Raw genomic sequence first — 24,234 nt, 5'->3', positions numbered from 1 at the left:
TTTGCAATATACACTATGCACAAAAATGTCAATTATTTTTTAACTATTAAATAATCTAAATGATACATAATTTACATGTATACACAATTCATTATTATTACCTCCACCATCATTTCTTACCTAAACATAAAAAACAAAGGCGCGCATACAACTAATCTAGTTATTACTTGTTCACTTAATTTAAGTATTATTAATGTGATACATTAATGTGTACTGCATAGTTCATGTTACAAATCATTGCTAATGAAGAAGCCTGCATGTTGTTAATGTTAACAAATGCATTACTTAATGTTACCCGATATAAGTTCAAGTATCAACTCACTGTAGTGTGCTTATATTTGTTAATTTCTTGTGTTAAATGAATGGTGGCATTCAAAAACAATTTGGAAGAGCCTCTGTGACATCTGAGAAAGACGGGTCAAAACTTTTTTTCCCCAGCAACAGCATGGCCAGGAGAAACAATAAAAGCCAAAACTGTACAGGTTGACAATATAAAGACAGACATTTAAATTGGAAAAGTACATGAACCATTTTGAAAAGATACATGCACAGTCTGAAAAGGCCGAATAAAACAAGGACATCAGTGCACACTGAAACATTCAACAGAAATATTCTGTGATTTGAATAAATAAATAATGAATGAATAGCTTTAGATTCTGCAATAATACCTCAAAATAAAGCAGATTCCATGGACTGACTATGCAGTGAGGGTGAACCCAAGCCAGATGTGTGGGCCAGATGAGCTTGTTTGAACTGACATTAGACATGTGTGTAGTGCGAGGTTAGGGCAGTGTGCAGTCTCTGTTAATGCTGGTGATTAAAAGAGGGGAACTTGACAACTCTGTGACGCATCGGTTTTAATCAGATTGGCATCCCTTCAGACCTGCCCGTCAACATACATCCCCTGCCATCAGGTCACATTAGGTAACGTTTCAATTGCAACTTGTCCGCATTAAGGATGCACGATGAGTTTGAGGAAACAAACATAATCAAACCTATTCTGGGATTGCTAGTCTTCTCCTTCGCACCATCTCAACTATGAATGAGTGTTGGCTTATCTTACACACAAACAAGAATGTTCAGAATGAGGAAGTATATTTTCAAGATTTAAAGCAAATGACACTGCCACTGGAGCCAAAAGAAAGGGGCTGCCAGGGCCAGTGAGGTCATCATGGTGTCAAGAAACATGACTGATGTGAGTGGGTTCAGGGACAAGCATTACAGATCGAGTTCTGAGGGTGGCGTAGAGCAGGAGTGAGAGATTCAAGGCAAGCACCAAAATAATTTCTCTCATCAGACTCATAATGTTACCCCCAACGCTATGAAGCCAAAGTACAGTATTTCTGTGCATCTATATTGCTTTCTCGATAAAATATAGAATGTGAACTTCTCAACAGCACACTCTTCAATATCATTAATGACCTCTGAACAGCCAATATAACAGAAGTTTCATTTAATCTCTTTAACTCCTATCAATTACAAAACTGCATTTAACTACTTCAACTTTGATCTTGCATGGTATACAGTACGTTTACATGGACAACAATAATCCGATATTAACCCAATTAAGACAATACTCTGATTAAGAAACTACCATGTAAACAGCGATTACTGATTACCTTAATCCGCCTAAAGTCATACTCGAAGTAAACACAAATCGAATTAAAACATGTGGAGCATTCCTGTCTTAGTCGCATTATTCACGTGCATTACAGACATGTCCATCCATCCATCCATCTTCTATACCGCTTTATCCTTTTCAGGGTCACTGGGAAACCTGGAGCCTATCCCAGGGAGCATCAGGCACAAGGCAGGGTACACCCTGGGTGACAATCCATCGCAGGGCACACAAACACATACACATTCAAACACCCATTCATACACTACGGACACTTTGGACATGCCAATCAGCCTACCATGCATGTTTTTGAAGTGGGGGAGGAAACCCGCGCAGCACGGGGAGAACATGCAAACTCCGAACACACAGGGAAACCGTGGGAATCAAACCCATGATAAATAATAAAGTGCACTTGAAGCTTTCGTAAAATTTAAAATGAAACACCCAAAACTGTATACCATATCATAATGAAGAAGAACTGTATGCGGATACGTGTAATTCCGGAGGGAACGTCGGACGGCGTGGCGTGGGGACATAATGACATGTGCCGTTAATCGATCTATGTTCTATAACATGTAAAACCTGAACATGAAAGGAATATTCTAAAAGCAACTCATGTAAACACCTTAATCACAATATTGTCTTTTTCAGAATAAGGTCAATAATTAGATTATTGCTGTCCATGTAAACGTAGTTATAGATGATCCAATTTAGAACTATGGTGGTTATCCAGCAGCTACATCTCTCTAATGTTTTATCTCCTCTCATCCCTGTTGCACAATTCTGCCAACCTTTTATTAGTTTTATTGTTTATTAATGACCCTGCTAATGCATGCCACTCATCTATATGCAGACGATGCTCCTCCTGCTCCCCCCGATGAACGGCTGTTTGTGTGAAAACAGGGATGAGGGGTTTGGCCCGCGTCCACTCTCCTCAGTCGTAAACCAGTCTCTGGCGCTCTCCTTTCATCAACAAGATTTACAGAGAAGATGCTTTATTGAGGCAGTATTGTACCCACTGGCCTCTTTTGTGCTATGTGCTCTTTATTGGAAGGAATGGGAACATGTAGCCTTCGGTTTTGTGGAGGTTTTCTTTGTGCATGTTTCGAGCAGGAACACAAAATGCAGAGCGGACAAAATGCAGAGCGGACGACCTTGGGAGCGTTTCTCCAGCCAGCCTAAATAAACATTTAGCGCTCGATAAAGTCCTCTGTTCTTTAGGTTTCCTCATTTAGCAGATTAACATTACTTGCATAATAACCATGCTGTCACTACAGTGTAATGAGGGACCAGAAACAAAACCCCAGTATTAGTTTGACTGATTTACACACACTTATTTGTTACACTGTAAGTCCAGAGTTAAAATGTTATTAATTTTAAGTGGGTTTATTAACCAAATTATCCTGCTCGTAACTCTGCTGGCACAAAAAAAAAACCCAACAAACCCTCAAAAGCGATAGAATAGGTATTTCACAAAGAGTCTTCATTAATCATCAACTGATGAGAAAGTACGGTAGGTGGCCAATGCGAACAAATGTGATTAATGTCCACGTTGAAACATTTCACAGACCTGTATGGTACAACACAAAGGCTAGAATATTCACATATATAGATTCCTGAGCCAATTTAACCCGACCATCAGAACATTGTGAGAGAAATCAAACAGTAACTTTATGTAATCGGGAAAAACGTTTTTTTTTGCCCAATAATGGCCAAAAGTGAGATGTGGCGATAGGCAGCCCTGTCTGGTGTCACTGAAGAAGCTTTCAGGGCAGAAGCCGGATCCGTGGCACAGCCATTTTGAAGTTAATCTAGTTAGCGAACTAACTCTTCCTGTCTGCTTCTCCTCTCATATCTCAAACTTGGCTGCTCTTCTCTCTATCTCACGCTCACGTTCTCTCTCCCTCGATCAGATTTACTTAGGCTTAAAGTATAAAAGAAACCTACTGGCAAGTACAATTAAACCTGATAAGTGGTGTATACAGAGTGCATTATAAACTTACACAGTAAAATCAATAATGGTTTCACAATAAATACATTCATCATTGTGTGGTTTGATGTTAGGCAAGTAGGTTTTTGGCACTTGTTATAATATTCTCTGCCTAAAGGACTTAATAATAAAAATAGCAATTTATTAGAAATCTTCAAAAGAGTATTGTATTATTACAGTTTAGTAACTATTAACTATTAAGTAGTTTCACCCTCCTTCCATGCACCCTCCTACCACTGTACATTATTTCACCTCTTTATGTGTCCCTCTTCTGTATCTATCTTCAGTTTTTTCTCTTTAGTCTCCACTCTTCCATAATTTCTGTCTCCTATTCACGTATAGTCTACAGAGACTGCTAGGACTTAGACGCTTCTCTAAAAATAGGGGTAACCAGAGTCTGCTAATTGGCTACCATGGAAACAGTCCAAGAACAAAGCTTGAAACAAACTGTGAACAAGAAGAAAAATCTGACAGAAATGTTTCAAGGTTGGATTGCCATTTGACTTAAAAAAAAAGGCACTTAATGAGGTTGATTCCCTGTGAAAATGAAATACCAAATTGTACTGAACACTCTTAGAGCACAAACCAATAATGTAAATAAACACACAGTAGTGGTGTACTAAAGCTTTGGCGTCAGCCTTGCCAAAAAAAAAATGTTTGATATTATTTTGATCATTAATTGTTATGTATATATAACGCTGATGGTTGTGGCAAACCCAGTGATTCATTTGAAACTCTGTCTCTCTCCAATCTGACAGATAAACGCCTAGTTCATTTTCTGTTTTTGCTCTTTTTCTCTCTCCATACATGATAATCAATGGCTAGCAGGCAAAGCAGAAGCCTAACTGTATCATTTCAGTCTGAAAGGTGAAGGTCTTGATATAGGAGGCATTACTCGATCAAGATTCAGTGTGACTATAAACACGCATGGAGTCAAACCTAGTGAGGATTAACATGGTGCAGACTGTGAGCTTCTACTGAAGAGTATTGATCCTATAGGAAATCTAGCTGAGAAAAGGAGAAAATACCAGCAGTGTCTTACACACAGAGATACAGTGTCCAGTAACTGAAGCTAACTTGTAAAATTTGCATATTTGCAAATATGGCACAAAACCTGTAGATTAATATCACTGTGGTGTGTGTGTGATATTCTAAATCACAGGCCTCTAAAAAAAAACAAGCTTTTTATTACATGAAGACAGTTTATAATCGATGACCATGACCTTCATTGATTATAGCAGGAGAGGTGCTGCAGCTATTTCTGCCTGCTGTCCCATCCCTGCTGCTTCTCTGTTGTCAGCTGCCTCACACTGAGCGCACCCGTGCAGTCCTGAAACCAAATCTCTGCACTCAATTACCGCCACCGCATGTTATTCTATACACAGCCGCTTGTCCTGCAGAACTGAACAAAAGAGAAAGTGAGAAGGAGGAAACAGACCAGAGGGCATCCCAAACTCCTGCTGCTCCACTTTCTGATGCTTCACTCACAATAGAACGAACTGATCAGTATTTAGGCTTCATCAAAAGCCTCAGACATAGCGCATGCATTCAAGTTAAGAAGAATAGAGTGACAACAAAGCAACAGCACATTCAAGACATGGTCAACATGTTGCTTTCACTCTCTGCCCTTTACAGTGAACACTTTGCAAAGAAAGTAGCCAACCAAACACAGGGCCCAAGAAATTATTTCATTATGTTGGGTAAGTGAAGAAACTCACTTGAAATTCAAAACCAGTTTTTTAAATTGACATACAATACACAAAACATCTACCTGATTTAGTGATACAAGCTTCTTAAGAAATATAATACAATAACAAATGAATTAATAATATTTTTTGTATAATCAAATGTACTTTTTAAACAGCTCTGCACAAGGCAAGGGATAAGGGAAGTAAATACAGCAATTAGACCACGAAACCTCTAGAAAATAGTCATATATAACTAGCCAGTGAGACAATCTCTATTTAGACAAGGACAGCCACCTGTGTCATGCCCATGTGACAATATAAATAGTTGGTCTGAGGATTTGATGGTTGCCATCCAGTCTAAATAGTAGCATAGGGTGTCTACTGGCCATAAGGAACATTGAGTTTTTACCTTCATGGGATAATTTCAATCAATTGATCTGAAAAAATTGTTATATAACCTTTGGCAGGAATCCGTGGGTCAGCCACAAGGATTCTGCCAAACTCATCTGGCCACCAACAGATGGAAGCTGTACTTATTGCCAGAACATGCAGCTCTCCCACTCTTTTTGCTCAAGTGATCACTAGCAAAACAACAATTACTATGGACACCCATTTCAGTCTGGCATCATAAAGAGGAGCCTTAAGGGACTCCAGAAAAAGGGAGAGATCCTATGCCATGCTCTTGGGGAGTGTGGTGGATGGAGGTGCCTTACCCTTTTCAGAAATGTTGTAAAAAATATTAGCCCCCAGAATTGCCTTTCAGTGTGGTGTACTATGCTGCAAGGGCTGCCACATACATTTTTAAATACACTCTCATGCTGCTGTCTAGCAGTCCATGAAGAAATATTTTTTGGAACCATTTTGAGTAGTCCGCTAGATCCAGTAAATGATTCACAACAATATTGTAACAGATTTTAGAGAAGGGTATACAAGGACTGTGTGCTATGGGGTGGTGCAGTCCTCAGTTCACGATTCATTCTGAGGGGCCAAGCCCATTGGCACAGATGACCCTTTTGGGGATGTCCACTTTGGAAAGTAGTAGTGGAAACCAAGGACTTGCCAGCAGGACTCCCTGGCATACCATGCGTGGTGAGGATAGGCATGGGCCAGTAGAAGAAAATCTTGAGCACCAGATAGACTGCCCTTAGTTCCAACTGGTTGATGTGTCTCACATCAGAGTTACACCCCCCCATGCCCCTCTGCATCCCCAGACAGAAAGGAGGTGACCATTGATGGAGCACCACTCCTAAACAGACCATTACATTAGAAAAGCAAGCTAGAGCCTGTACCCCTCTCTCTAAAACAATGACACTTAGGTTTTGGGTTCCAGTCACAGAAGAAAATGCCAAAAAGGAATAACCTCTTCCTCGGTCATCAACAAATCTGGTATACGTAACAGCATCTGATACCATATATAGTGACCTGGGCTACGTCTAATCAAAATAATATGACTAGCATTTACCATGACAATGAATGCTATAATGTATGCATGAAGGTTGGAAGTGTCCCTAATGGATGCATAGGAGGCAGTCATCCAAATTTGGCAGTATCGTGATGCCTCTGGTCATTAGAGGAAACAGGGCTGCTTGTGTACCTCTAAAAAAAAAAAAAAATTGGCATCAGAGTCTGAAGTGTAGAAATTTTAACTGGAATGCCTGTCCTTGGAAGGCAAACCTTAAAAAGGATCTATGTTCTGGGGCAATGGGAACATGGAAATAGCCACTGCACCAATCCACCAACATGAACCAGTTCTGTGGTTGCAAGACAAGAATCTTGATACAAATCTGATTGGACAAGGACTTTTTAGGGAGAATCAGACAGACACCTCTATCCAGCCTCTGAACAAAAAAGTATTTGGAGTAGAGCCTGTTGTTTATAAACTATGGGGTCTACTTTTCAATTGCACCTCTGTCCAAGAGGGCACAAACTTCTCAGAATAAAGAGACAATCCTGGTGCAGTTACTGCCCTGGTTTTTTTTAGCCATAATCACATTGCTGCCAGCCACCACTCCGCTGGTAGTTAGGAGGAGTGAAATAGAATCATGTTTCCAGCGTATTTCTCTTGAAGGGTGATTATGGCTTAAAAAACAAACAAACAAAAAACAGAGCAGTAACTGCATTAAGATTGTCTCTTTATTCTGAGAAGTTTGTGCCCTCTTGGACAGAGATGCAATTGAAACGTACAATTTCAGATGATCATTCGTATCTGAAATATTCCGTTGAACAAGCCTCCCAAAGTAGTTTCACTGTTTGTGTGTCCACTTCAGTAATAAGTCTTGTTTGGAAATAAAGCTTTGCATTTCCCAGTCACCAGAAAGTAGACGTGTCATAATTAAAAGATCCTCTCTGTAAAACAAAGGATGTAAATAGCTTGTCAGAGTTTCTTGTGACCTTTTTCTTTACAGAGTGTTATAGCTGAGGATGTGGGCTTTTTTTTCTTTGTTTTTTTTTTCTCAGTGCTGACAAGTAAGAATTGTGTCTTGGCTGCAATGTATCATTTTCCAGAATTGACTGGACTGTGTGCTCGTCTATCTCAAAAGAATACAGAGGAATGTTAATTATTAAGCACCTGATACCTGCAATCTCTCCTGCAAAAAGTCAGAGGAGAATGATGCATCACATAGAGCCGGTTTGGAAAGATTTCTTTAAGCATGTTTATTTTGTTAGAAAATCATGACAATTATTAGCACTGTGAACGAGGCATCATCGTTTTGTTTTTTTTTTCCATGCAGTGATTTCTCTAATCGATGCAAGAAAATGCACGAATCCTTACATCCCTAGGAGTGAATACGTAATATGATCTCTGCTAAAGACATAAAATCTTACAATCAATTAAACAGCAATGAATACCACATGGAAGAAACAAACAGATCTCAGTATATCAGCAGATAAATGTCATGGCCTAGGATACATATTCGAGGCAACAAAGCATTTGTAAATTAAAAAAAAAATAAATTAAATTCTATGCTATTCAACGCACCAGGTTAACGGTCACCATTGAAATAAGATACACAACTTTGTGTGAATAATGAAAATAAATATTTTCCTACTGTGTGCTAGAGGCTCTATAACCACCAAGATGGTGTTGTAAATGTGAATGAAGGAATGTGTAGTTTTGCCTCCAGGTCTCTCTTTGTGAAGGTGTGACAAGAGCTTGCTTCTCTGTGCTCCCGGTGATACTCTGCTTTCACTCCAAAAACAAAGACCGCAATACTTTCATCTCCATCAACAAAGCACCCGTGCAATATGAGGACACAGGCTTTTTGTTCTGTGCACCTGAGTCTCGATCAGTCAGTCACTCTTTCAAAGCATGATTTAGTTCAGCTAGTTGTATTTATGCATTCTGCTGCTATGCCTACCTTAACATCTTGACAGTTATTGAAAACGTAATGTCGCTAAAGAGAATTATGTTTTTACCTGTTGAAGCTAATAACAACTAATAATAAGTTATAATAGCTCTTAGACTTAAAACTTTTCATATACATTGCCACGAATCAATAGCTTAACGCTGCACGTCTGCTACACACACACAAACACACGTTCTCTCACACACAGTCTCATCCTTTAACATAATCTCACTCTCTTGCATAGTCTCACAGCCTCGCTCACTCACACACTCTTTCTCTCTCTCACACACACACACAAAATCACCCTCACACACAAGTCTCTCCATCTCACAATCTCTCTCACTCACACACTCCTCACTCATTCACTCTGACTCTCACTCTATCTCTCTCTGTCACTCGCACAAACTTTGTCACACATTCTCTCTTTTTCATACACACTCACCCTCAAGCATGCACTCTTTTGCTCTTTCTCTCACACACACACACAAATTTTCATACGCACACCTATCTAGTGATGCATTACACTTCCTTTGGCCTTTAGAACCATCTGAACTCACATGGGCATGAACCGTACAAGATGTGAGAATGTGGTACCGTGGTACCATGTGGATATGATTGTGTTGCAGAGTTGCTGAAAACTGGACAGCTGTAATCAACCCATTTCACATTTCACTCCCCACAGATGCTCAAAAGGGTTTATAGCAGAGGATTTGCAGGCAACCGAAGCAACGAAACCTGTTAATGATGTGTGTCTTGTGACAGGGGCGCATTATCATGCTGGAAGTGTCCGTTCAACTGCAGATTAACTATGGCCATAAAGGGGAAAACCTGTTCAGCAGTGATGTTCAGATGCGCCATGCTACTCAGAGGAGTATGAAGGGCACTACAGTGCATCGCTACCACTGCCATAATGTACTCTTGCTTGTTTCAAACTCTGATCCGTCCATCAGTATGATGCTAAAGGAACCTAACATTGTCCATTCAGACTATTTCCCTTTTACTCTTTAGTAAGTTTTATTGTTCTTTCTCAAAAACAGCAGCAGCCGGCATGGTCTTCGTCTGCTGTAGTATATTTAAACACAGAGTGGCGCACTCTAATATTACTTGTCTAGATGTGAATCATGTGCAAGCACTTTTTTTATCTACAGGATTACTAGTCACTGATAGTTTTTAGCTTTTTTTTGCACCATTTTGTGTCAACCCTATACTGGTTGTGCATAAAAAGTCCAGGACAACAGTAGGACTGGGCGATATATCTATATAATATCGATACTGTGATAACTGATTACACAATACACTTTTCTGAGATATTGTGGTATGGTGATGCGGTTTTTACATTAAAAAAAAATTTTTTTTTAATAATTACATGCCATTGAATGGATTCTGTTGATTTGACATCATTTTTCTTTCTAAACTTAATCTTCTTTGTCTTTGTAGGCATTAAAGAAAGGTATCGTCAAACTCAGATTAGCTTTTTTTTTTTTTTTTTTTTATATGTTACTACTGTTTTGCAGACAGTTTGTTAGCTAAATTATATATCGTGGTAACATCGTGTATCGTAGAAATGTCCTCAAGTTCTGTGAAATGATATTTTTGTCATATTGCCCAGCCCAAAAAAAGGACTGAAGAATGCTTAGTGTTAACAAACATGCCAGACTCAAAAGAGTCAATAAGGCCACTTGTCTTCCCCAGTCCAGTTCTCAATTTAATCCTAAGCAATGAAACTGGTCAGCCTGATTTATAACACACACCACAGCAGACATGTCATATGCAGGCAGGTACAATCTGTATAAAGATATTAGGTGGGCCTATTAAATTGGCAACACAGAGAATACCATGCTTCAACATTATCTAAAAAAAATTATAGCAAAAAACAACCAGCATGATGCATGTAATTGCTAAAGTGAGCCATGTTCAACTCCTTAGCCATCTTATACACGCATGCTAAACTGTTTTTTTTTTGGTTTGGTTTTTTGGTAAGACTTTCAGCGGAAACACAATATAAATCACTTCATATATTGCCTGCATCATAAATAGAACTGCGAGCAACAAGTGATCCAGATTTCAGCTGAGACGAGACAAACACCGCATTTCAGCTACTGTGAACGTCGAGCAGAGAGGCATTCTTGCCAAGCAAATAAAACTGCAGTGATGTTAACATGAACATGTTTATTATTATTATGATTATTATTATTAGCTTTTTCATAGTGGACCCTGATTTCATTTAACAGAACTAGTCAGGGAAAAGTGTACATTTTACAAACACTACACAAAAACATTTTGCCAGAAAGTGGATATACAAAATTATTCTTTTGGTATTTCTCCTACCATGATGGAAAATCGAGCTGTTTTTCAGAGCAGCATGCACAAAGGAATATGACTACAATGTACAAAAAAAATGCTTTGAAGAAGAAATACCCTCACTTCCTGTGAAAAACAGACTGAATTAATGGCTTTATTCATGTCATTGCAGAGGAGTGGCGGATCGACCTTGCTGCTCCTGACCTCTGCCTCCGACGGCTGCTCTTTGAGAGAGAGAAAATATCTGTCTCAGTGACCTCTGCTTACTGAGCTCTGTCCTGTCTGTCTGATCTGGTCCAGTTTTATTGTGGACATGACAAAAGCAGCTTTGATAAATTCTGGGATGTTTTTTTTTTTTAGCACTAGTAACAAGCGTGGTACGCAAGAGTACAAGCATATCACACGTACAAAAGTGCATTACACAAAAGACCAATTATTAATGGTAATGAAATGGGGTTGGGGGGGGGGGGGGGGTGAGGGGCAAATCAAGGACAAAACCTCATGAGTTCAAAACATTGACTGCTCTCAGATTAACGCTGATCTCAGGCAAATGAAAGCTCCGATTAAACCTGAGTGAGGAACCTGCTGAGGAGTAATAGGAATTTCAGTGCACGGTCAAGTCACAGAGAGTAGTTGGAATAAGATTAGAAGCTGCGCATCCTCTCGTGTAACCTTGAGACGGTCTATGTGGAGACTCAGCGTTTCGCTGCTTGAGCTTTACACAAACTCCACCTCAGGCAGCACCAGTTGAGTGCAGAGCCACTCAGTAGAGCAGTAGGGCAACAGGGAGTCAGTACGTCACATCCCATATCCCCCTTTAGGACTCGAGCAATAAAAAGACAGGAAATTGCATGGCGGGGATTGCTTTGCCTCTTTGCAGGAGAGAGGTCCATTGGTTAATTTGACACTGACATGGGCTGAGAAGGACATGATACAAAAAGATGCAGGCTTTCTTTGTCATAAAAAAAAAGAAAAAAAGATGTTTGGGGAGTTCTGTTTGACAACTCTATAGCGACTACAATGATAATGCAATGCGGGTAATGAAGGACTCTGAAGGAGAACAACACCATTTTCAATTTTAAACTCTGCCAAATCATGATAGCACAAGGGAAAAAATTAAGTCTGCAAACATATTTTCAAATCTGATTAGTAAGCTGTGCTAGACCACTCAGAAAAGCTCTTAGTGCTTAGAGAAATCCCAAATGTGTGTGTGTGTGTGTGTGTGTGTGTGTGTGTGTGTATAAGCCTCCGAATTTGATGCCAGGCTCTACAGTACTTTTTAGAGAAGAGCGTAGGGTGGTACAGGCCTTCTGAGAAGCAGAATGGAACATTCACTAGAATGCAGATGAACAAGACAAAGAACAATGAGCGAAGGGACAGAGAGAGGGTGGAGCAGGGGAGAGACGGAGAAGAGAGGGGACAGTGTGAGAGTGAGCAAAAGAAAAAGGCAGAAGAAATAGCATGGGGGAGAGAGAGAGAGAGAGAGAGAATGAATGAGAAAGCAATAGTAAAAGTAGGAAGGAGAAAGAGCTAGAGAGATAACGACAGAGAGGACCCGTTGCTACCTCGCAGCGCGGCTCTGGAAAGCTCTGGAAATTTTGACTTTGCGTTTAGAAAGTGAGGGTATTTTGGAAGTTTTGATCCTTGTAACGCTCCGGCAGAAGGCCGTGCAGTGTAAAGAGCATTTTGAAGCTTTTATCCCTTCACTAGCTGAAACGGTCACTGTAAAGGGATTAATGCCAGGGTTGTCCATTTCTATATGCAGCCTAATGCGATGGACAGGTCGTAAATGTGCACAAATATACACGTTTTCTAAGAGATTACTGGATTTCAGTTGCACCAAGCTGATGCTGTCGAGAGAATGATTGCAAGATTGAAAGCTTTTGACACTTCTAATTAAATTTAAACAAACAAACAAACAAATAAATAAACCTGGTTTGGATAGTACACCTAAACGTATGCACTAGTGCAATACAACGCAGTAAAAAGAAGTTTATTGACTCGTAATTCAGATAGTCTGCTCTGCAGTCAGATTCCCATACAGATCAGCTTCATATCCATTTCCCAACTGTCTGACATTATAAATCCAGGACTAGACTGGAATATGGCCAAAAGTAGGTAAGTTTGTTTTTCCTGGATTTTGTCTTAAGTTTACATGCTGCACTTGGCCTAAATATACCACACTTCTTCTAAGCGTAAATTTTTTTAGTGTGGCATATTTAGGCCAAGTGAATCATGTAAACTTGAGACAAAATCCAGGAAAAACAAACAAAAACAAACAAACTTATGGCCCTAATGTCAGATGGCGCACAGAATGGGATGATGACATGAAGCGGATCTGTATAGGAATCTGAATTACAAGTCCCTAAAACTTCTTGTAGGGGAAAGTCGAGTCGAGTCATTATCCAGTCGAGAGGATTAACACTGTGAACAAATTAGTTACTGAAAATTGAGCTGTTTTCCTTTCCTTAGTTTAAATAAATAAATAAATAAATAAAGAGGTTAAAAAGTTTGGAGTATTGTCACCAGTTTTGAAAATACAGTGCTGTAATATTTTGCATGACAGTTCAACTCTGTGAAATACTGCCATAAATGAATGAGCAATCTAAAAAGTTTGTACTCTCTCCACACGCCAAGACAAAACAAACAAACAAACAAACAAACAAACAAAAACAACAAGGAGGTAATCACGTAAAATAACAAAGACCAACTCGTCTATAAAAAAAATAAAAAAAATAAAAAATCAATAAACGCTGAGAGACGCCATGCATTTTAATGCGAGTCCTTCAAATGCATTCAGAAAACATATCCGTTATGTGCATGGTCATTTTTAATACATTTACTATTTAATATAGAAATGTTTTGCAGATGTTTAGGGGACATAATAGCGGTATGTCACTTCCCGCAGTGGGCTAGATTAATCAATGTCCTACTATAACGAAATAAAGGAGGGTCTACAGGACACCACATGTACCATCAACATGAAATTATCTTTTTTTAAAAAATAAAATAAATAAATAAAAATCGCATAGGTTATCAATATTCGTGTTGGAGAGTAAAAATAGCTGTTAATTATTATTATTATTATTATTATTATTATTATTATTATTAAACATCTTTACTTTTTAATGAAATAAAGCGTACAGGCTAATCACGCTGAGCGAATGCCTACAAATGTATATGTTTTGCAGTTCGGCATAACAGCACAATAATAAAGCTAATGTGGAGAGAGTCAACACGGTCACTTACCTGCACTTCTGCTCGCTATTTTTGAAATATTCTTGCTAGTGCTTTCTCTTTGTTTTGGGAGCCCCTTTCCGTGCCTTTCGCCTGCGCTTTAATATTTCAGCTGCATATCCAGCTGGAGGAGCGAGAGCCACCGCGCCGAGACTCAGAGGCAGGCAGCGCGAGCGAGTGAGCGAGCGAGGGAGGAGGCGGGGCTAATGCCCATCACGTCACACAGCGTGCTATGGACGCTGGAGTTTACAGTGCAATACAACAACCGGTTTACATCCGTTTCCAACCCAAGCAATTCTTTAATTTGATCTACTTTTCATTCATATAAGACTGTTTTTTTTTATGGAATATCTGTTGATATTTGATAGAGTCCATGATGCCATGTATCCTAACAAAATGTCCAGATACTCTGGCAGAAAATCAGACCCAAAACATTAAAGATCCATCACCATATTTAACCATGGGCATGAGGTAGTTTTCCATATGGCTACCTCTCTGGTGTTTATTGCCAAAAAGCTCTATTTTGGTTTCATCTGACCATAGAATCTGATCCCATTTGAAGTTCCAGTGGTGTCTGGCAAAGTGAAGATGTTTCAGTTTGTTTTTGGATGAGAGTAGAGGTTTTTTTCTTGAAACCCTTCTAAAGAACTTGTGGTGATAGATTTGGAGACTTTCTGACCCAAAGACGAAAACAACCTGCAATTCTCCAGCTGTGATCCTTGGAGACTTTTTGGCCACTTCACAGTGCGTCGAGACGATATAGACACACGTCCTCTTCCAGGTTGTTTCATAACATTTCCAGTTGACTGGAACATCATCAGGAATTATTGCCCTAATGGTGGAAATGGGCATTTTCAATGCTTTTGCTATTTTCTTATAGCCACTTCCCATTTTGTAAAGCTCAACAACCTTTTACCACACATCCCTGCTATATTGTGATGAATGACTAAGGGAATTTGGCCTGTGTTACCTCATATTTATAGCCCTGTGAAACAAGAAGTCGAACTGATTGGTTGAACAATTTCCTATTCCTAGTCACCCATGTGTACTTAAAAAATAAATCATTAAATTAAAAAATATACTTCAAATATATTTCTCTCATATGAATTCATGGGTTGCCAATAATTGTTGCACACCTATATTTAACAAATATATATTTTTATAAACCTGTGTTTTGTTTGCAATTGTTTGATATCCATGACAGCAGAGTATTTTTGTGACTTTTTTAAACAAAAGATCAAATGGTTAAACAATAAAGACACAGCCTTCTTTGCTCATATTTACCAAGGGTGCCAATATTAGTGCAGGGCAGTGTATATACATACACATCCAAATCATAGGTGCAGAGTATGTGCTGTATTGTACACACACACACACACACGCACGCACACACTTTATAACCAGTTATAGAACTGCTTGTAAAACCTGCCACCTACAGGCAAAATAGAACAATGCTGCTTTCCAAGAATAATCCAATATTAAATCGAGAATATAAAAAAAAGCCTCCAGAAAGATAATTGTTATTACAGTAAAATGGTCTATATTTATTTTTTTCCTTCTTTGTGGAACATTTATAAATATGACAAGAAACATCCTTATGAGAGACTTTGAAAGGCATCTTTAAAAACACAAACAATGGTCATGATGTGGCTTCATCATTTTGAAAACAGTCGCTGCTCCTTTAAAGACTATACTATAAACTAAAAGTATAGTCTGTCTAGAGTTACCAATGTACTTACTACTGCTGTCTTACTAGATTAATAATGGCTTCTGTAATAATGGCTTCTCCAACAGCAACCATACGTTGGAAATGAAATTACCTCCTACTGTATGCAGCTTTACAAGCTGCAAACCTTCAGATGACTTCTGGGAAACAGATTTGGCAGGTTTCATTAAAAAGAACATGCTTTCCCATTCTGAATAAATACCAACATACTGATTAAAATGTCAAATGTCACTGTGTACAAATAAACCTGGAATTAGAAAGTAGTTTCGTTCGTAAACTTTCCCAACAGCATTCGAAAGTTGAAACGGAGTGTACGCGAGTACATTTTTACTTGCAGTATTTTCCTGCTCAACTAGTAGGCTAGTTTTACTGTAAACTCCAAGTATAATTACCCCGGTCACATCATGCCTTCTGCTCATTCTTTACCAAAAGGAGAAAGAGTGACAAAGAAACAAGTCTCCTTTAGCAATATATTAACTGGAAAGGGAGGTCAGAATTGAAAATGAACAACCCCTCCCTCTTTAATTCCCTGCATTCCCCACCCCCCCAAACTGGAGTCTGGAGGAAGGATGCTGCTCATTTCCTCCTTTATTGAATTGACACACACACATCCTGCGATGCCAACCAGCCAGCCTTGATGAGTGCATCCTCTACTCTTTTATTCTTGTTTTTCAATCATTGCAGACATTTATGCCAGTGTGCTTTTATGCTTGCGTCTTGCCATGTTGATTTTACTTTCTCTTCCACCCAATTTGCCTAACTGAGGAGTCCCAGAACATCTACTGCTATTTTTAAGGGAGTGCACGTCTTTCCTGGAGACTAACTGCTTCCACCCCTTCTTATATTTCATGCATCCTCAGGGATGGAAAAAGCATCCTAAATTCGGTCTTCTAAAAATTTCACATATCAAAATTCTCATACTGTACATATCGCTCCTATTTATAAATAGAGAGAACAGATTAAAACGCAGAGTTGCAGATCCTCCTATTTTCTGAAAGACATTTTCCAAATGAACAAACACAAACAATGAAACAACCGATATGCAGGTTAAAGTACTGTATATGACAAGAAATTGCAGCTCTGGATTTATGGATTTGATGGATGTGAATAAAATAGCACCACAGTGTGGGATGCATTTGGAGAAATGCAGGTGTGTGTGTGTGAGTGTGTGAGTGAGAGAAAGAGAGAGAGGTTGGTTGTCAGACGCGGAGCTAAGCTAATATCATTGGCCCCCTGAGTGGCTAACCCAAAACTGATTGCCATTGTCCAATTTGAATTCCAAGAAACAATTATATTCATTCATCACACGGTTTCCATTGGTCATGCAAGTCCTGGTACTCCTGGTTCATAAAGGAGCCTGTGTTTTCATTTAAATATGTCCATAAAGCAAAGGAAACAGGTCTTGAGCCATTTCGCTTGTTATAATGACAATTAAATCTATTCTAATTCAATCCATATTTATGAACACATCAGGATTTCTTAATGGAAAACCAAATAGAGCCGTTATAAAGAATGTGCACACTTGCAGAGGTCATGCACAAATTGAATTGACTATTCAATCCAATCATGTTTTAAAACTTACCCATCTCAAACTGAGGCCACATTTAAATTAAAACAAATGTTATTTGTTTTCAAAATCAGATGGATTAAGAACCTATTGTTTAATTGATTGATTTCTGAAGGGATCTGTATGCCTGTACTTTAATGGTCTGACTTGTCTCTTCTGTGTAAATGAAGTCAGGTTGTGAGGTGTGGGTTGGCAACAACAGCTGTCATAAAAAGGATGCGGATGGACTACTAAAGCAGAAGAACACTTCAGCAACCCAATGTGGTATTCTGTTTTTGTAGCCCAGGGGCTTCAAGGTTTAGCATGTACAGTAGTGTGCTCTGAGATGCTTTTCTGTTAAACATGGTTATAAAGAGTGGTTACTTGAGTTACCTTAGCCTTCATGTCAGCTCTGTCTGACCATTCTCCTCTGATTTCACTTATAAACAATGCATTTCACACACAACTGTCGCTCACTGGATATTTTTTGTTTTCCTGCACCATTCTGTGTATAACTTTACACTGTTGTGTTTGAAAATCGCAGGGGACCAGCAGTTTCTGAAATACCCAAGCCAGTTCAAATTCTTAAAACCTACGGCCTTATGAGTACTTCATAGAAAGTGAACTATACCAAGATTGTACAATCTTATATTTCTAGTGATTAATAAACATGTAAATTAATATAGTTTCGGAAATTGTCATTTTTCTGTGATTTTGCTGTATTTGCTGTAGGTATTATTATTGTTGTTGTAATGTACAGAAAATCCTGAAAAATTATTAATAATTGAAAATACTCATTAAAAAAAAAATAAATCTAATACTGCCTAATACTACTAGTTAAATGTTTAGAAACAGCTGGCTCAAACCCAAATATCGTGTGTGTTACTGTAGGAATGGTGGCTGATGGATCGCTTTGACATTCTACAGTAAATTGGCACTCCACTGGTATTCCCCACACCTCAGCTAATAAGCCTGCTGCTCTGGGAACTGCTTAATTAGAAAACAGCTAACCCTGATTCTCTCCAAAGTTATCATCCCCCCCTCCCAAACACACACACACTACACACGGACACACACACTTAACCACCCACCCACCCACAGTGGTTTGACAGGTTTAGCAGATGTACCCCAATAGGTGTTTGAAATTATGTTCTCACCAGAAGCAACTATACTTAAATGCAGCGAGAGTCGAGAGCAGCAATTAAAGCTCTGCTGTGCAAAGCTTACACCTCAGCAGTCTGCAGAGAGTGAGTCGGTTATATTTGCCCTTTTATAGAAGGAGGTCAGAAGTACAAACTGAATCATTACAGGAAGAAAACTCAACTGTGCTTTTTTTTTTTTTTAAACTCAACCTTTTTTAAAAAAAACATTGAGGATGCTCTGTCTGTAGATATCCATGGCCGCTTATTATTGGCCTGACTTAAACTGGCCCAGGAAAAAGGCAGAGTTAATAGACTAATTCAAATATATCATAGCCTGCATTGATCTGGCTTCTAAACATGAGACAATTTACAATCCGCATTGAAGTCCGACATCTTGTATATGACCAGAATAAGTTTTCTCTCTTTCTCTTCTATATCCTCATAATATGTATTAGATATCAGTGGCTGCTCATCTACTGGGTCAATCATTATATCAACTGTTCAACAAAATGTTTATAAATCTTCATAAAGTCTCCATTCACAACTCCATACATTTTAATTTCCATTGAAATACTGATTAAGTTTTTTGAGTGACCAATGATTAAATTATTTATTTATTTATTTATTTTGCTATCTGACAGATATTTGGTGAGATTTTGCCATTCTAGATGTTGCACAACTGTAGGGAAGAGCACTCACTGCCCCATTTGTCTTCCAAAGAGGCCCATTGGGCGAAGAATCATGCTGCCCCATGCTCAGATTATGAACATTTTCATTGGAGGAGGAGCAGTGGACAGTTCAGTTAATAACAGGGCTGCCAAATTGGGCTAGTTTAAAATTACGCTGCAGTTGCCAACATCTTGTTTCCTAGAAAATTATCATAATTAAATCCAAGAAATTTCCAAACAAAGGCAACTGTAAGTGCAGATGATGTGTCTATGATGTAAAAGACCATTTATACTGTAAGAATTGTTGCAAAGATTGAGAGCAGAAAAGCGGGATTTTGAAGTGGATAATATTTGTACACCAGAAACCTTGTTTCTCACTCAAAGGTTGAGGGGGAGAAATAAAAAAGTGTCTTCATTTTCCAATGGCCAAAATATTTGGGCTAGTTTCAGGTCTTTTTTTGTGTTTTTTCAGATGTACAGTAGTTACAGTAGTACAGGTTTGGAAATTTTTTGCTGAAACCTGGCAAAAACACCTGCTGTATGATAGATAGTAGCCTACGTAATACGTCGAGTGTGAATCTTTCTGACTTAATTTTGTTCGTGGAATTATTGTCAGTATTAATACCATCCTGCCCCACCAAAATCTATGGTCACAAGCTGCTGCTGTTAGAAATTATTCTCAAGGTAAATGTCCCTTTTGAGCTTACTGATTTGTATTAAAGATACCAAATTAATTTCCCACAACTAATTATCCGCTTTCCAATGATACGTACTTCAAAAATATCCCCAAGAATTTCCCAAAATAAAATGAAAGAAGAGACCGATGTCTGCTGTGTGACTAGATTTCAGTAATGCTTCTGTATAGCAGTGCAATCTGGCACAGAGATTCCTTTCAAAACACTTAATATACAAAATAACTGATGTAAATGTCTAATCACACACAAATGTCTAATCACAAGTTCATGCAGTAATACCAAAAACACCTGAACTGCACGTGAACAACCACAGAGTAGCATAGAGAATGGATCAGTCAGAGAAAGAGACCAGCACGCAGAACTGTTATGAGTGAGGAATAAAAATCTGAGTATGAGGTGTACCTGCTCCTTGTTGTTAATGCACTGCAGTTTCATCTGTTTCAGGTAGGTGGTGGTCAAAGGCATGTTGTAGTCGATGAGGTCAGGGGCCAGAGACGCAGGCCGGTCATTTTCTGGAGGAATGACAGCATTGACAGGATCAGCACAATGGCACTGTGTATGTAATCAATCATTTTTAGCAATAGTATCAAATGCCCTATTAAATAAATAAATGTTGCTAATGCCATTTATCGAGGGACACTGTAAGGGACCGTGTTGGTGCACATGCTTCACTCTGTAGTGTGTGTAAAGCTGTTCTGTCTCACCACTAGAGGACAGTAAATTAAGCCCATCATGCTACATGCACACACATTGCCCAGTTTTCTTGTCCCATTAACAATGTTTCATTTGCAATGCCCAATTTATAATAATGCATGTGAACTGTATATGCATATGCAAATTGAGCCCCTACCCCCCCCAAAAAAAAATATATATATATATATATCAGCAGTTTTTTAAAAAATAATTTTTTTTTTAATTTTTTTTTTTAAAACACTTCAATAATGAAGATCCTGATGAATGCCTGAGACAGTAACTGTAACATTGGAGATACATTTAGTAAAGAACACATGCATGTGTGTGTGTGTTTTTGCGTGAAGGTCTTTTCAGGTCTTGAGTCAGGAAGTGTGGCCACGTATGAAACTGACGAATGAAAGTGTGCACGAATCAATGACTGTTGATTAAGCAGGAAATATTAACAGATTATATATTAATATTAATGTGCAATTTAGAATGCCAATGACGTTCACTTTAAATCATTGATTTAAAATGACAAGTAGCACATTATAATGAAATAGTACAGTAAATCTAAAGGATATTTAGATTTGAATAAAAGAACCCATAACTTGCTAATAATCCCACACACAAACACATGACACACTCAGAAGTACAAGCTCAAACACAGGTGTTCATATTGGGCAATATTGACCACTCGCCTCATATTCTCCTTTTATACAGATTTACTTCCAGAAACATTGTTCAGGTCCAAATGTACAGTACCTATTCTGTGATGTTAAATATAATATCTACTTTGCAATATTGCAATATTTTTCTGATGGTGTAGTAAAAAGAGCTGAAAGAACTGACACAAGCCACAGCTTCTGAGTTGATTAAAAAAACAGCCTGTGTGCACAGTAATTAATCACATTTAATAATTTAGAGCTGAACTTTTGCGTGGGTAGCTGGAGCTATATAGAGGGGCAAGGAGAGGGGTGAAGAGGGGGGGAACGGACCCCCATGGGGTAGGAAGCCAATTAGCACTCGCTTTATGAGCGACACCCAATGTTGTCCTCATGCTGCCACACAAGGCTGTGACAGATCAAGCCTGAAGGTGTTCTGTGTGTGTGTGTGTGTGTGTGTGTGTGTGTGTGTGTGTGTGTGTATGAGTGTGTGTTTATCTCACACCCAGGAGTGGGTCTGGGAATGGTTGGCTCATAATGGTTCTTATTTTTTGCTTTCAGTGTCCTTGACAGGATCTCTCCATCCAGCTCCTCCCCCACTGGACTCTTCATGTCTTTGCTTTCCCCGATCCCAAACCTTCCCTATCCCCATTTTATCTCCTTCCTGCAGAAATCTGGTGTCCTGGGAGTGTGATTTTTTAGTAAAAGGGCCATAATTGGGCTAATTGCAGCGTGCAGAGAGGACAAGACACTCCAGTGATCACAGCCTAATGAATGTCTTTTGCGAATGTGTGTGATATATCTGATGGAGGGATCTAGATGGTGGGGACCCGTGAACTTCAGGAAATGAGGTCGGAGTGGACAGAGACCAAGAGCCAAAGTGTTAGGGGGGAATTTGTTCTCTGGGACTGCGAATCCCTTTACTGCCAATCATCTCTGCAGAACCTGGACCTGTGTGGACGTGGGGACATTATGCCAGTGTAGAGACACATTTCACTTCGGGATTTCGAATATGCTCAATGTTGTGTCATGAAGACCTCATTTACACCTCGTCATTTCATCCGGATAACATTTTAATCGCATGCATTTACACTTGTAGTCAAATGCTTCTCCAGTTAGCCAGATTGAAATCCCATCACTGTCGATCTGTTTTAATAATGAAATCAGCTCTCTACATTCGACCCGATACTTTGTGTTCCGTCTTGTTTTTTTTTTTGTTTTTTTTGTCGTTGTTTTCCCAGTTGTACGATTTTGCATACCATTTTCAATCTAAAACTTCTACAGATATAGATTACATACATTTTTGATTGTTAAATGGTAAAGAGAAATGTACACATTACATACATCATGTGGCAAAATCCAGGGTTCCCACTCTAAGGCAAATGTAAAATTCCATGACTTTTCCCTGACCAAAATCTTGAATTTCTATGACCTACTGTACGAAGAATGTACTGCCTGGGTACTGAGCAGAAAAAAACAAACTATTTTAACCCATTAAATCTGTAAGCTCGATTTCTTGGTTAATAGACATTTTCAGTGCATTTTCATTGCTTAAAAAGAACATGAACTTGAACAATGAACTTCCAACCTCACCCCGGACCACAGAATCACTCACCATCTTCAAAAAACTTCTAAAGACCCACCTCTTCCGTGAACACGTAACCAACCCATTAAAAAATAAATAAATAAATAAATAAATAAAAAAAATTACTCTGGCACTTACACCTCTACTCTGTGCACTTTGCTTCTTCTGGAACTCAATTATAAATCTTGTATAGTAGCACTACTTGTATTGTTCTCTGCTTGATATATCGCTTTGCTTGTATTTTCTCATTTGTAAGTCACTTTGGATAAAAGCGTCTGCTAAATGAATAAATGTAAAATGTAAATATACTTATCTCATGACTAATCTTTACACCTCATAAACAAAATGGTCCTAATAAAACAAAATATATTTCTTTAATGGAAATAAAATCAATTAATTTACAAGGTACCATAAGCCATTTTAAGTACATTTATATATATATATATATATATATATATATATATATATATATATATATATATATATATATATATATATATATATATAAAAGCTAATACATTTGAAAAACTTACAAACAAAATTCCCCCATATTCCCTGACTTCAACCACAAAATGATCAAATTCCCTGACGTTCCGTGACTTGAATAGACTTTATTAAATTTCCATGACATTCCAGAAATTCCATGACCCGTGGGAACCCTGAAAATCCAATATCAGACATCTGGAAATGGTTTGAGCAATCAGATTTAAATCTGATTCATTTGCAACTAATTTTCTTAGGTGCATGTTTCCTCGTGTTGGAATAATCCCAATCCTGATGGTCAAAATGCATGAAATGAGCAGGTATAAATATCATTTGAAATCTCAACCTGATTGCTATGTTTGTACTCCCTTTGTGTCTGCTAATTAATGCATGGCTAGTTATCATTTTAAAGAAACTTTAGTTCTTAAAAATGTAAACTGAAATAAAATTACAGTATCATGAACCAAACAAAAACTAGATTTTTTTTTTTTTTACAAAAATCAATATATTCTAATTAAATACATTATAATGTTGTCCTTTTAAACCTTTGTTTTAAATCATTATAATGCTTCAAAAACACGAATTGTGAATTCGCGCACTCTTCTCTAAATAATAAACACAAAACAGCTTCACAACTGTCCTATGAACTAAAATCACTAAATAAAAAAAAAATTAATAAAGACTAAAAAAAATAATAATAATAACACCAACACCCATCCTTAAGATACTAAACTATACTAAAACTATAGAAAATTTGAAATGGATCTATTCAAATTCATATTTATAACACTAAATAATATTTTATGGTAAATATCATTATGCCATTTAATGTGGACTATAAGTACGAATATGTTTCAGTGAGCTTTTGGGT

At 38.2% G+C, this 24,234-nt stretch overlaps 1 protein-coding gene across 2 annotated transcripts in view; it reads right to left on the bottom strand.

Annotated features, from left to right (window-relative positions):
- nol4lb (nucleolar protein 4-like b) overlaps positions 1-24,234 on the bottom strand; it is a 105,070-nt gene that overhangs the window by 56,488 nt on the left and 24,348 nt on the right. For both annotated transcript variants that reach the window (XM_017487782.3, XM_017487783.3), the window contains exon 4: positions 20,361-20,470. In XM_017487782.3, the coding sequence (XP_017343271.1) occupies positions 20,361-20,470 (110 nt within the window). The remainder of the gene's footprint in view (positions 1-20,360; positions 20,471-24,234) is intronic.

This window comes from Ictalurus punctatus, chromosome 15, assembly GCF_001660625.3.
Source record: "Ictalurus punctatus breed USDA103 chromosome 15, Coco_2.0, whole genome shotgun sequence".
Lineage (NCBI taxonomy): Eukaryota > Metazoa > Chordata > Actinopteri > Siluriformes > Ictaluridae > Ictalurus > Ictalurus punctatus.
This window is presented reverse-complemented; position numbering and strand designations above follow the sequence as displayed.